Source organism: Octodon degus, unplaced genomic scaffold, assembly GCF_000260255.1.
Source record: "Octodon degus isolate 3935 unplaced genomic scaffold, OctDeg1.0 scaffold00047, whole genome shotgun sequence".
Classification (NCBI taxonomy): Eukaryota; Metazoa; Chordata; class Mammalia; order Rodentia; family Octodontidae; genus Octodon; species Octodon degus.
The window spans coordinates 12,907,267-12,919,745 of record NW_004524623.1 but is presented as its reverse complement, the minus strand read 5'-3'; the positions used below and the strand labels follow the sequence as shown (position 1 = coordinate 12,919,745).

Sequence of the window (12,479 nt, the reverse complement as noted above, 5' to 3'; positions counted from 1 at the left end):
GGCAAGTGTAAGGTCCTGAGTTTGATCCCTGTCACAAAAAAAAAAAAAAAAAAAAAAAAAAAAAGTACATAAAATTACCAATGCTGTAAAAACCACCGATGCTCCAACATGGAGGTGCAGGGCAGTCGCCAGTATAAGAAAATAAATAACAAAGTCTGGGGGAAGAGAAGTAGAGCTGCATCTGTCGTGCGCTCAGCGCTGTGAGCAGTGTGGTTCTAGGATCTCGACGTGAACTGCATCTGGTCTGATTTAGAGCCCCGTGTGTTTAGTCTAAAGATATATACATGGTGCTTAGTTATTTTTCTGTTATTCGTGCTCTGGAGGTTGATTTGGCAAAATATTTCTATTTAGACTAGCTACAGGGAAACCTTTAAGTTCATGTCCATTTCCACTGTGCCTCTTGCAGTGGATACTGCAAAGGTTTTCCACACGTGCTGGGTGTTGTGGTTAACCCTCAAGGCCTTCTCCCTTCGTGCTCTGAAGTGGGGTCAGTGCCATCCTTCTGGTGCTAATGCGTTAGGACTTTTCCTCAAATGTAGCTGCCATCTACCTGAAGAACATGGTGACCCAGTACTGGCCAGATCGAGAGCCTCCGCCGGGAGAAGCAGTCTTTCCATTCAACATTCATGAAAATGACCGCCAGCAGATACGTGATAACATCGTGGAAGGGATAATTCGGGCTCCTGACTTGGTAAGGTACGTTAAGCTCTCTGTCTCTGGCGACCAGGAAGTGTGAAATGTTGGGAGTTGGGATGAGCCCTGTTGCATCTGATCATCAGCCGCAAGTTTGTTTATTATTTTTTTGGTGGAACCAAGGATTGAACTTGGGACCTTGTGCTTGACAGGCAAGCGCTTCTTCCACTGAGCCATCTCCCCAGCCCCTCAAATTTATTTTTTAAAGAGGTAAAATGATGAGATGGACACTCAATATTATTTACCTTTACATTTTTAATTGCCTCAAAATATTTTGGAAAAGATGTAGTTCCTGTAAGTTGCTACAAAAAGAGGTAAGGTAGAAATTGTACTTAATCAAAATGATTGTGTAAATCCCTCTGAAATGAGCAGCCTGAATTCTTAGTCACAATTCCTTAAATTTTTCAGTTTGCCTTTCTCTACTTTGATAAACAGAGACTGGTTCTGGGAATTCTCATGTACCACTTTTTTAACCCTTTCTGTTTTCATACACTTTTTTAAAATTTTTTTTTATTTTATTTATTTGAGAGACAGAGAGAGAGAGAGAGAGAGAGAGAGAGAGAGAGAGAGAGAGAGAGAGAGGTGTGTGTGGCCAGCTCAGCCCACTAGGGGGCGGGACTGGCTGGCATGTGGTGCTGGGGGATTGAACCGCGGTCCCTGATGCTTTGCCAAGCTTGTTCTAAGTAGGTGCTTTAGACCACTGAGCCATCTCTCCAGCCCCTTCATACACTTTTTATGAACTGAATATCTTTTTCTTTGAAGGAGACCGACAGAGTATATGTAAACTAGAATAACTGCCACCAGTCTGCAAACTTACAGCCGGGGCTAGATGCTGTGAGCAGCCGCGTGGCAGAGGTGCCTTTCCTGTTTGGAATGGGGCGAGTCAGAGGAGCTGCATTTTTAATTCCATCTAATTTTGATTCATTTGAGGTGTGTGCGTGGAGCCCGTTGGGCCTGCTGTGTTGGATAACACAGCTTTAGTCATGTCGCTGTTGCAGTCCTACATTGAGAAGGTTTTTTTTTGTGTGTGTGTGGTAGCAGGGATTGAACCTAGGATCTTGCACATGCTAGGCAAGTTCTTCACCACTGAGCCACACTCAGCCCAAATTTTACAATCTCTCTCTCTCTCTTTTTTTTAAGAGCAGAATGCATTTATTGGGGAAAGAAAGCTTTAAATTTTGTAATCTTAAAACAGGAGAAACAAACACTATTTAAAATATGAGCTAGTTAGTTTCTTTTGAAAATGGAATATTATAATATAGTACTAATATATTACACCTGGCCTGGTGGCGCATGCCTATCATCCCAGCCCTCAGGAGGCTGAGGCAGGAGTATCGTTGCAAGTTTGGGACCAGCGTGGGCTACAGAATGAGCCCAACGCCAGCCTGAACTGCATAGAGAGAGCCTCAAAAAAGATCCCATTATTATTGTTATTGTATTAGGTGTAACTTTCACCCTGTCTGATAGACAGGATGACATAAAGATAGAAGAGGAAAGCAGCTTGGGATGGTAACAGGAACAGCAGTCATTGAGCAGTTATTCTGATAGTTTAAAAAAAAAAAAATCACCATAGTTCTCATTGAGTGAAAATGCCTCATACTCCTGTGATGTTTGTATGTCTATTTCTTGTGAAAATGCTTACGTTTTCTGATCTCCTTGAATCTTCCAATGCTTCTACATAATGATATATGAAAGGCCATTCTGTGCTTGGCCTGGAATGAGAAAGGGCTGAAGGTGAAATTAAACAAAAAGCTTCAGTTTTCGTTGCTGTGTGTGATCACAGGGGTACAGAGGTTGAAAGTTTACTCAGGAATGAGACTTCATTCAGTCACTTCATTCTCACTGAGTCACTGAGAAACCCAGAGGGGCTGCTTCTTGGTGTGAGAAAGCAGCGAGCTGAGACCTCTGTGATTATTTATTTATTGCTCAAGTTCATTGGGCCAGTGAGATAGCTCAGCAGACTAAGCGCCTGCTTTGGCAAGTGCAGGGACCAGGGTTTGATCCCTGGTCCCGCAGGCCACGCCGGGCTCCGTCCCTTGGGCGCACTGAGCTAGTGACCGAGTCTGGGCATGGTGGTGCACACCTGTAATCCCAGCACTGGGAAGGCTGAAAACAGGAGGATCACCACGAGTCCAAGCTGCATAGTGAGACCCTGTACCAAAAAGATGCATCAAGTTCATGAGAATAAAGATGTAGAAGATGCATGTGCCATATTTGTAGAGGAGCTTTGGTCAGGGGGCCTGGAAGGAATGAGATACATATGTTGACCTGTTTTAAGCAGAGAGGACAAGGGTGGTCAAAGTGAACATCTCTGAGAATAATTACTGTTAATTCCACTGACTGTTGTCTTGCAGCTCCACTCTAAAGCTAACATGTGTTTTGGGGGCCTAGAAAACTAGTGTTCTTCCCCAGGTCCCGGTCCCTTTCTTTTCTCCTTCATGTCAGTCACCCTGTTGGCCAGCGTCTCCCTGCAATTCCTCCTTTTTTTTTATAATTTAGATTGAGCAGAGAGGGAAGAGTACAGGTGGAGAGATATTGGGCTTCATGCATGACATCGTTATGGCTTCTGCATGGTGGCTCCTTTGCAGCAGCACACAGAGTACTTTTAGGGCTGCAAGAAAGAGCAGAGAAAGGTTATTCTGGTAGCTTTACGAATCTAATTGTGGGGCTTGATACCAGAGAACCAGTGTTCAGGATTGAGCCAGTAGGCAGTATCATTGAGGTGATCCAAAGTAACGTTAGAAGGTTCCATCTGAGGGCTGGACAAATAGTTTAGTGGATTAAAGCGCCTGCAAGCAGGCACAGGGGCGGGGGGTTCCATCCTGGGACCTGCCATGCTGTGCCCCCCAAGCACTGAGACTGTGATTGACACTGGGTGTGGTAGCATGTGCCTGTAATCCCAGCTCTTGGAAGGCTGTAACAGGTGGATCACTATGAGTCTGATCTAGTAGTGACACCCTGAACACACAGTAGACCCTTCCCTAAAAATACCAAAAAAAAAAAAAAAAAAAAGAAGGCTCCATTTGAAATCTATGAAGTTAGGCTTCAGGTTGGCCCTGGACATTAATAACACCTGCATCCAGGTTTGTGTGAAAGGCACCATGGAGAAAGTGTTGGACCTCCTACCAAGATCCAAACATCACAACTAAGCTGACTGTTCACAGGGCCTGTTTGTCTTCACTGAGCCAGTTGACAGCAACCTCAAGAGTGTTACGTCTTTGTAGAATTTCCTTTTCACTAGTAGATTGAGTAATTCTGAGGTAACATTGTAGAAATAGACATTCATAGTTTGAGCAGTTTAGATTGAGTTGAAGCAGCCAATGCAGTAGCCACAGTACTACTTGTAATGAAAATGTACAGAACGTGCTTTTGCCAGACACATTCAGGTACTGAGGTGATTTGTTCAGGAGCAGGATTTCCTGTCCCGTCAGGTGGGATTGGTGGGGAACTCCACTGCAGTTTGCTGCCTGAGTATCATGATGTGTGTCATATTTAGTTGAGAAATACTATTATTTGTGACACAAGGAATCAACCAGCTGGCATTGGTGAGCAAAAAATGTCTATAATGACATAAGAATTATATTCAGTTATCTTAGATTCCTGATTAGTAAGGACTAGAGAGGTGATGGTGAGCCTTGTAGAGCTTTCAATGATACAAACAGCCCACTGTGGCTAGAATGTATGGATGGGAATGCATATTTTAACATAGTCAGAAGTGTGAGCAGTCCGTATGAGCTTATCTGTGTGTGGATAATTAGCATTTCTTACAATGCGGGGAAGAAGGGAATAGCTAGGCACCAGAGGGCTTTCTTGATGGGAAAAATAAGTGCCTGAAGGGAGAAGTAATAAGGATCTAGCAAGACAGGATTCCATGAAGGTGGGCTGCCATAATAATTAAAAGGCAAAACATAATTTAAGGTAGAATTAACAATTTAATGCCATCAAATTATGGCCCTCACCCCGTTAGATTATAAGCAGGGTGAATAACAGATATTGGTGGACTGACATGAAGTCCATCTGTATCACTTAGTGCTTGGTAGAGAAATATTTAATGCAAGATACACAAATAAGCAGTTACAAGACTGGCTTACAAGGTACGGCGAGATAGCTCAGCAGACTAAGCACCTGCTTAGGCAAGCGCAGGGATTGGGTTTGATCTCCCGGCACCGCATGCTGTGCTGGCCCCGCCCCTGGGCAGGCGTGGTGGTGCACACACCTAATCCCAGCCCTGGGAAGGCTGAAAACAGGAGAATCACTATGAACCTGATCTGCATAGTGAGACCCTGCACCAAATGCATTGAAGAAAGAAAAGGTTGACTTAACAATGGCTGCCTGCCCACAGAGTCAGGTGGGGAGAGTGCAGAAGGTCTGCCTGTGTGCTAGAGAGTAGTGAGGGCCTGGAGCTCACTCTAGTGTCCCGTGCAAGTCGTATCAGGAGGCCAAAGTGTCTATGCCAGAAAGTTGAAGCTGATGTCCAAGGTGAAGGTGAAGCAGCGGCCTTCCTTCTTCGTTTCCTTTTATTCCATTCTGGCGACAGTCCTCCCTAGGTGGGTCTTCAACACCCAGTACTATGTTGAGTCAATGTTGAGAGAGCTTTCATCTGAGAGCATCAGTTAGGTTGGAGGAGAGATCTGTGACCTGAGGAGTGACTGATGAGTTAGAGCTGTAGTACCTAATCACAGTGTCTTGCTGTGTAGTTCAGACTGGCTTTGATCACTCATGGTGATCCTCTTGCTTCAGCCTTCCGAAGGCTGGGATTACAGCCATGTGCCATTGTGCCTGGTTAACAAATTCAAAATACCTAAGCATACCCTTCTTTTCCATAAACTGCATTTTCCATAAACCTCCTGTCAACATACTTGAGCCTTCTACTTTTGCCGTTAGTTCCCTCTCTGGTAAGGCAAGTATGTCTCCGTGCAAAATCCTCTTATATCAAACATATCTTTATACATATAGCTTTCTTTATAATTTATTTTCCATACCATAATCTTTCTATAGTGAACTTGGCAGCTGCTGCATGGCTTTTAAAATGGCTTTTTCATCTGTGTGTCTGTCTCTTCCATCTGTGTCTTCCTCTATGTTCTGAGGTTGTTACATTGTAAATTCGGCTGCCAACAACTTTTCATGTAGCCTTTGACCCTTTATAGAAGTGGTAGAAGAACAAATCAATCTTACAATTGTAATCTAAGAAGTTAGGAGGAAGTGTTTTAAGAATATCAAGCAAAATACCAACCTAAGTTGGAAGCTAAATCTAAATTAATCAGTTAGCCAAATTTTGTAACAGTGAGCTCCTGTAAATTTAGGAAATGTATTTGTGTCCATCAGTGTTAAACTTTTACTTTACATAAATCTAAATTTTTTTTTTTTAATTTTATTTGTGTGTGTGTGTGTGTGTGTGTGTGTGTGTGGCCAGCTCGGCCCACCAGGGGGCGGGGCTGGCTGGCATGTGGTGCTGGGAGATTGAACCGTGGTCCTTGTGCTTTGTTTAGCTTAGCTTGTTCTAAGTAGGTGCTTTAGACCACTGAGCCATCTCACCAGCCCCCATAAATCTAAATTAATCAGTTAGACAAGATTTGTAACAGTGGGCTCCTATAAATTTAGGAAATGTATTTATGTCCATCAGTGTTTGTTACTCTTGGTTGGTCCCTGTGCCTGAGTTTTTCTTGATCCCCTAATGGAGTTTTTTGTGTACTCTGAAAGTAACTTTCCTATACTTTGAAGAGGTAGTATTTATCGTCTAATTTCTTTTATTTTTAGTTTTTTTGTTTTTTTTTTAAATGGCTGTTTTTGTGTAGTCCAGGGCTGGCCTCAAACTGAAGACAGTCCTCCTGCTGTACCCTCCCAAGTGCTGGGATTACGGATGTCCTCCACCTGCCCTGCTAGTCTAATTTTTAAATTTTGACTTGTACACAAGGTTACTTGCTCTCTGCAAGTGTCTGTTTTGTCTTGCCCTGCATTGGGTTTGCTGTCCTTAGCACAGCATTCTCACGTGTTCTGTGGCTTCTGTGCAGAGGTGAGGTATCCTTGCAGAGTGGACCACCCCCAAATGGGGTGGGATGCATCTCCCTTTCCCCCAGGCCTTGTTACACACAGCACAGAATTTCCCAGGTGAGCCCCAGATTGCACAAGAAATGATTTACTTGTGGAGATCCAAATTGTGCTGTATAGGCAGTGAAAGCCACCCTGTGATTTATACTTATTTTTTTTTGTAAAGCTTTATTTTCATACAAATATCTGCAAGGTTTTTTTTTTTTTTGTGGCAGAACCGGGGATTGAACTCAGGCGCTTGCACTTGCCAGGGAAGCGCTTATTCCACTGAGCCATCTCCCTTGCCCCTTATTTTTTTTTTTTTTTTTTTTTTTTTTTTGAGGCAGAGTCACTGTGTAGGCTGGCCTTGAACTTGCTTCTGCAGACTAAGTTGACTCCAAATTCACTGAGATCCTTTTGCCTCCGCCTTCTGAGTGCTTTGATTATAGGGAGGTGCCACCCCACCCAGCATAAAACTTACATTATTGCGTTCAGATAATAGGCAATACATTTGTAGAATTACTTTGTTGATATCAAGCATTTGAGATAAGATTCTGTCTAAGAACTTTTGTATGGTTTTACATGGAAATCTCTAGCCAAAAAGAGGAGAAATTGTTGCACTCAAATATCTGTAGGTGTTGCAATCAGCCAGGAATCCTTGAGCTTTTGTAGAAGTACTTATGGGAATTTCTTTTTCCCTGATAGGTCTGCACCTTGTACAATGAATAACTACTAAGACAACAATATGCAATGTTTTTTTTTTTTTTTTTTTTTCGTGAGATGTTTTTAAGAGACATTGTAAATGTTGCTTGAGTGGTTTTCTCTCATTAGATAGTTTGACCTATGTCATAGAAATGAAAGTAAATGAGCAGAATGGGAAACAAGCTGTCCCCACTGGCCTAGCAATAGGGTAGCTAGGAGATCTCTAGGCAATCCCAAGAGTGAAGAAAACTGCCTCTCTTGGTTTTTTTTCTCTTGTTGCTGGGACCAAATACCCGACACCCAAAATGAAAGAGGAAAAGGTTAATTTAGCTCAGTTTGTGGAGGTTTTAGTGCATACTCAGCTGGCCCTAAGGCAGAGTGGAACATGGCAGAAGACAGCAAAACAGTGAGAGCCAAAGGGAGGAGTTGGGGGGGGGGGCTGCCCATCAGCACAGTTCTTTAAGTGACTGCTTAAACACAGCAGTCAGGCTCAGGTTGTTGTGGTTCATCCCCAGATCCTCAAGTCACAGTAAAATGCCCTGAAGGCATCCTGAACCATCAAAAACAAAACAAAACCAAAACCAAAACCCTTCTAAACTTTTGGGGCTAGGGAGATGGCTCAGTGGAATAAGTGCTTCTCTGGTAAGCACTAAGGGCCTGAGTTCAATCCTGGGTTCCGAAAAACAACAACAACAACAACAACAACAACAACAACAACAACAACAACAACATAAAGGGAGGAGTAGCGGCAGCAATGAGGATCTCTCCTTTCCTTGTATTGCCTTCAGGCTGTCTGGCCCAGGGCGAGTATGGCACTCACACCCCTGATTTGAGCAGTACTCAGACCCATAATCCCAGCTTTAGATCATGAATTAATCACACACTCCAGAACCTCGCCTCAATGACTGCATGAGGCTTTGGGGGACAACATGCCACTGCCCCCACTCAGAAGGCAGCTGGACAGTCACAGCCTCTGCTTTGCAAAGTCCTAGGCTGCAGGTCTGCCACGACATTCCAGGCCATTTGGCGGAACTTGAGTCTCCCTTACTGAGCCAACGTGAGGAGTTGGATGTCCTGGTTCCTCTAGGCCGTGGGGTCCTGGTCGTCTGCGTGATGTGTAGCTGCAGGTTGTGCCCTGTCCACAGTTTTGTGCATCCCAGCGCTGCCTTGCTGTGTCTTTGCTTCTTCCATGAGTTTGTGTTCCGTTTGGGGCATTGCTGGTCGCAGTGTGCAGAGGATGAAGACTACACCGAAACCTCAGCTAGCAAATTTGTAAGAACTGAAGATATTTTCCCCAAAAGAAATGATGGAAAACCAAATAATTGGGTCTGAGGCTCCAAAATTACACTGTAAGTTCAGCTTCCAGGACTTGAACAAAATTTGCTGTGGTTTAATTCTTTAACTGTGTTGGTCTCACAGTTTTCCTCTTAGTTTTCCTGCTAGTATCAGTAGGTTTCTTCTGAGGTATGGTTATGATGTTTTATGCAAATAAAGCACAAAGAAAAAGCACAGTGATAAGTATTTTAGTGCACTAACGCGAGCAGCCTGTGTCATCTGGGTGAGAGCCGCGCTTAGGCCTCCGTGTCCATGGTGGGAAGCGATGTGTGACTTGCTCTTGGCTCAGATAGGTTTCTTCATGTCACATTTTTGGTTCAACTCTCAAGGAAAGTTATGTACACTGAGCAGAGTTTTTTGGACTTTGCTGTGTGTATATTGGAAAGTTTAAGCCTGGAGCTATTTGACAACTGAGGTATTGCTATAATCAAAAGTGAGACTTAATTCAGTCACTGTGAAACCCAGAGGGGCAGCTTCTTTTAATGAGAAAGCTTCAGGAAGCTGGAGCTGCTGAGACCTCCGTGGTTAGTTAGTTATAACTGAAGGACACACGAACAAAGGTATAGAAGAAAGGCCCTGGCCACATTTGTGTAGGAATTTTAGTCAGGGGACAGGGAAGGAATGGGTGGTTTGTTACATGATTGTCAACCCAGTTGAAGCAGTCTTACCAGGCAGAGGGGACACAGTGGCCAGCCGAACGTCTCTGAGAATAACTACTGTTGATTCTGCCGACTGTTGTCCTGCATCTCTGCTCTGAACTTAACCGTGCACTCCGGGGGCCGGTGGACCTGCCTTTTCCCATTCATGTCAAGCATGCCTTTGGCCAGAGGCTCCCCACAAGTTGTGTTGCATGGAAGATGACTTACTCAATTAAAGGGTAGCTTGCTGTGGCATAGAAGGGAAGCTCTGTCTGTATTATGTAATGCAGTTCCTTGTGGCTTTGCTTCTTCTGTGTCCTTGGACTTAATTGTACTTGTCCTTGGAGACTGGCTTTTCTTCTCATTCTCCAACTTTGTTTAAAAGCATTGGAAAGGAAATTTTCAGATACATATACAACATAAGGAAAAGCCATCTTGTTTAATTTTCCCAGTTTCTGTGAATCCAAGTTATTGGCTACTCACTGAATGCTTTTTTCCTCCTTTTGCTCTGTAGAGACCTTTTTTGCAAGGTTAATTTTCTTACCATTTGCAAATGACCCTGCGGGATGTATTTAGTGATAATATTGATTGTAGTTTGTAAAAGGGATGCTTTTCTTTATTTTTAATCTCAAATACAATTGAGATTCTGCTGAGATGGTGACTGATCCAACTGTTATGCGATAACATCTTTTACCTCTTCCCTTTGTGCTTCCACTAAAGGTATATTCTCCTTTTTTCTGCTCATACTTTTCCTATTGCTTTTCTCATTTATTTCTTTGAAAAGAGCTCTTTGTTGTCTTTTTCAGAGATGCTTAGTTAAGTGTGCTCCTTTCTTATGCTCAGAGAACAAGGGTTACTGTCTTGGGCTGCGCTGGCAGGTGCGGCCCCCTGGCTGGCTGCAGCTGCTGAGGGCAGTGGTCCTGGTGGACATGGAGGACAGGTCCACCTTGGTGTCCTGCACTCCTGCCATCTCTGCAGGAGGTTTGTCTGAAATGACACATGCTTTTGCCTTCCCCCTGTTTAGGACATGATTACCAAAATATGAAATATTAGAAGATGAGAAATTCATGGAGGGCTGGGGAGATGGCTCAGTAGAATAAGTGCTTGCCTGGCAAGTACGAGGGCCTGAGTTCAATCCCTGGTTCTGCAAAAAAAAAAAAAAAAAAAAAAAAAAAAAAAAAAAAAAATTCTACAAAGCTGAAGTAGATTCATTGTCTTAAAATTTTTATGCACTTATTTTTAAGTTTATTCTTAAAAAGTCACCCTTAGGATAACAGTTTTGAGAGGTTTCATTCATTTTAAGATATCTTCCTTTTTATTTTCGATAAATGGAACCATTGAGGCAGGCTTTTTTTATTCTGGACTCTTTTTTTCCCCTCCCATCCCTTGTGGACGCAGCCAAGAGCTAGTAATGTTTTGGTCAGCCACATAAATGATGGTGATCCCTCGGTCACCTGGTGGGAGGGGAGCCATCCTGTTTTATGAAGGGACACAGTGTTAATGCACCTTACCTGCATGACACATTTCTCAGAACATTGTCCAGGTTGTCAAGTGCTGTGTGACTGTAGCTCTATCATATGGCAAGTAGAAGGTAAGAGTACCTTTATGTAAAATATTAGAGGCCTTTGATACACAATACTTATAACTATGTAAATTTGGGCCTTTTCCCTTTCTTTTACAGAGTCCAGTTAACAATGTGTCTTCGTGTCATCATTAAACATGACTTCCCTGGCCACTGGCCAGCAGTGGTTGACAAGATAGACTACTACTTGCAGTCACAGAACAGTGGGAGCTGGCTCGGCAGTTTATTATGTCTGTATCAACTGGTGAAGACTTACGAGTAAGTGACTTTGGAAGTAAGTTGTGTAGAGGGCTCCTTTGTGGGTGGTCTGCAGGACCAGGTGAGCTTGGAAAAGGTGGCATTAAACACAGTTAAACATGTCTACTTACTGTGTTTATTTCTTTTTCTATGGTGTGTGTGTGTGTGCATGTGTGCACACGCCCATGTTTTAGAGGATTGAACTTGGGGCCTTGCGTGTGGGAGGCAGGTGGTCTGCCGCTGAGCTATATGCCCAGACCATTAGACTGCAATTCTTCGAAGAAGCTTGAACTTTCTAGTGCACATTGCTGACTTCCAAGACAGTGCTGTGCAGTGCTGCTCCGATTTGTTAGTTTCAGAGCATCATTTAGTGACCGCTTACATTTAGTGAAGCTATGATGCAGACGTAGCTAAACGTTAGATTGGAAGTAAATCAAAGCAGGGAGCTTTCTGGACGCAAGACAGGAAATGTTTCTTTGTTAGTGATCTTTTCTATAAGCGTTTGGGAGGTGCAGGACTAGGATCACATTTACTCATATTTTTTGGTTTCTCAAGAAGATTGCTACCTTTGCATATAGAACGCATATAGTAGTTTTTTCTCTATTGAATTGTTCATATTCTTTTTGTAGAATTTTTGGAGAACGTTTTAGATGTAGAGCAATTAAAGTGATCTAAGAGTACTTGACATAGGGCAATGTAAGAAAACTCTCTCCACATTACTTGCTATGTACCATGAGTGTCCATTTAAAGTAGTGTATCACGCAGGGGTCAGAGGTTCGATACCTGGCCTGCCATGCGAGCCCTGCCCCTGGGGAGCGCTGAGATGGTGAATGAGACTGGGTGTGGTGGCGTGTGCCTATAATCCCAGCATTTGGGAAGCTGAAAACAGGAGAATCACTACAAGTCAGATCTTTGTAGTGAAACCCCGTAGACCCTGTAAACCCTGCACTAAATACAACAAAACAAAACACTAGTGTGTTAGAGCTGAACTGTAATCCCAGCACTTGGGAGGCTGAAGCAGGAGGATTGCTGTGAGTTTGAAGCCAGCCTCGGCTATGTGGCAAGATTCTGTCTCAAAAAACCCAAAAAATAAAAACCAAAAACCTAGCATGTCAGCTTGTATTTTACAGAAAAATTGTGGCTTGATGAAAATTAAATACTAGTCAAGTTTACCTAAGAAATCTATAGAACAGTCCTGAGTTCTTTTAAACTATTCTTTCTAGAAAGCTTTTAGGTAGCTTGCCTACAACAAGGAGATGTGCCCT

The 12,479-nt window shown here is 43.2% G+C and overlaps 1 protein-coding gene across 1 annotated transcript in view; it reads left to right on the top strand.

The window, feature by feature from the left end:
* The window catches only part of Ipo8 (importin 8), a 96,619-nt gene that overhangs the window by 19,535 nt on the left and 64,605 nt on the right, over positions 1-12,479 (top strand). Inside the window, exons 3-4 of the mRNA XM_004632177.2 lie at positions 540-696; positions 11,077-11,235. Of these exons, the coding sequence (XP_004632234.1) occupies positions 540-696; positions 11,077-11,235 (316 nt within the window). The remainder of the gene's footprint in view (positions 1-539; positions 697-11,076; positions 11,236-12,479) is intronic.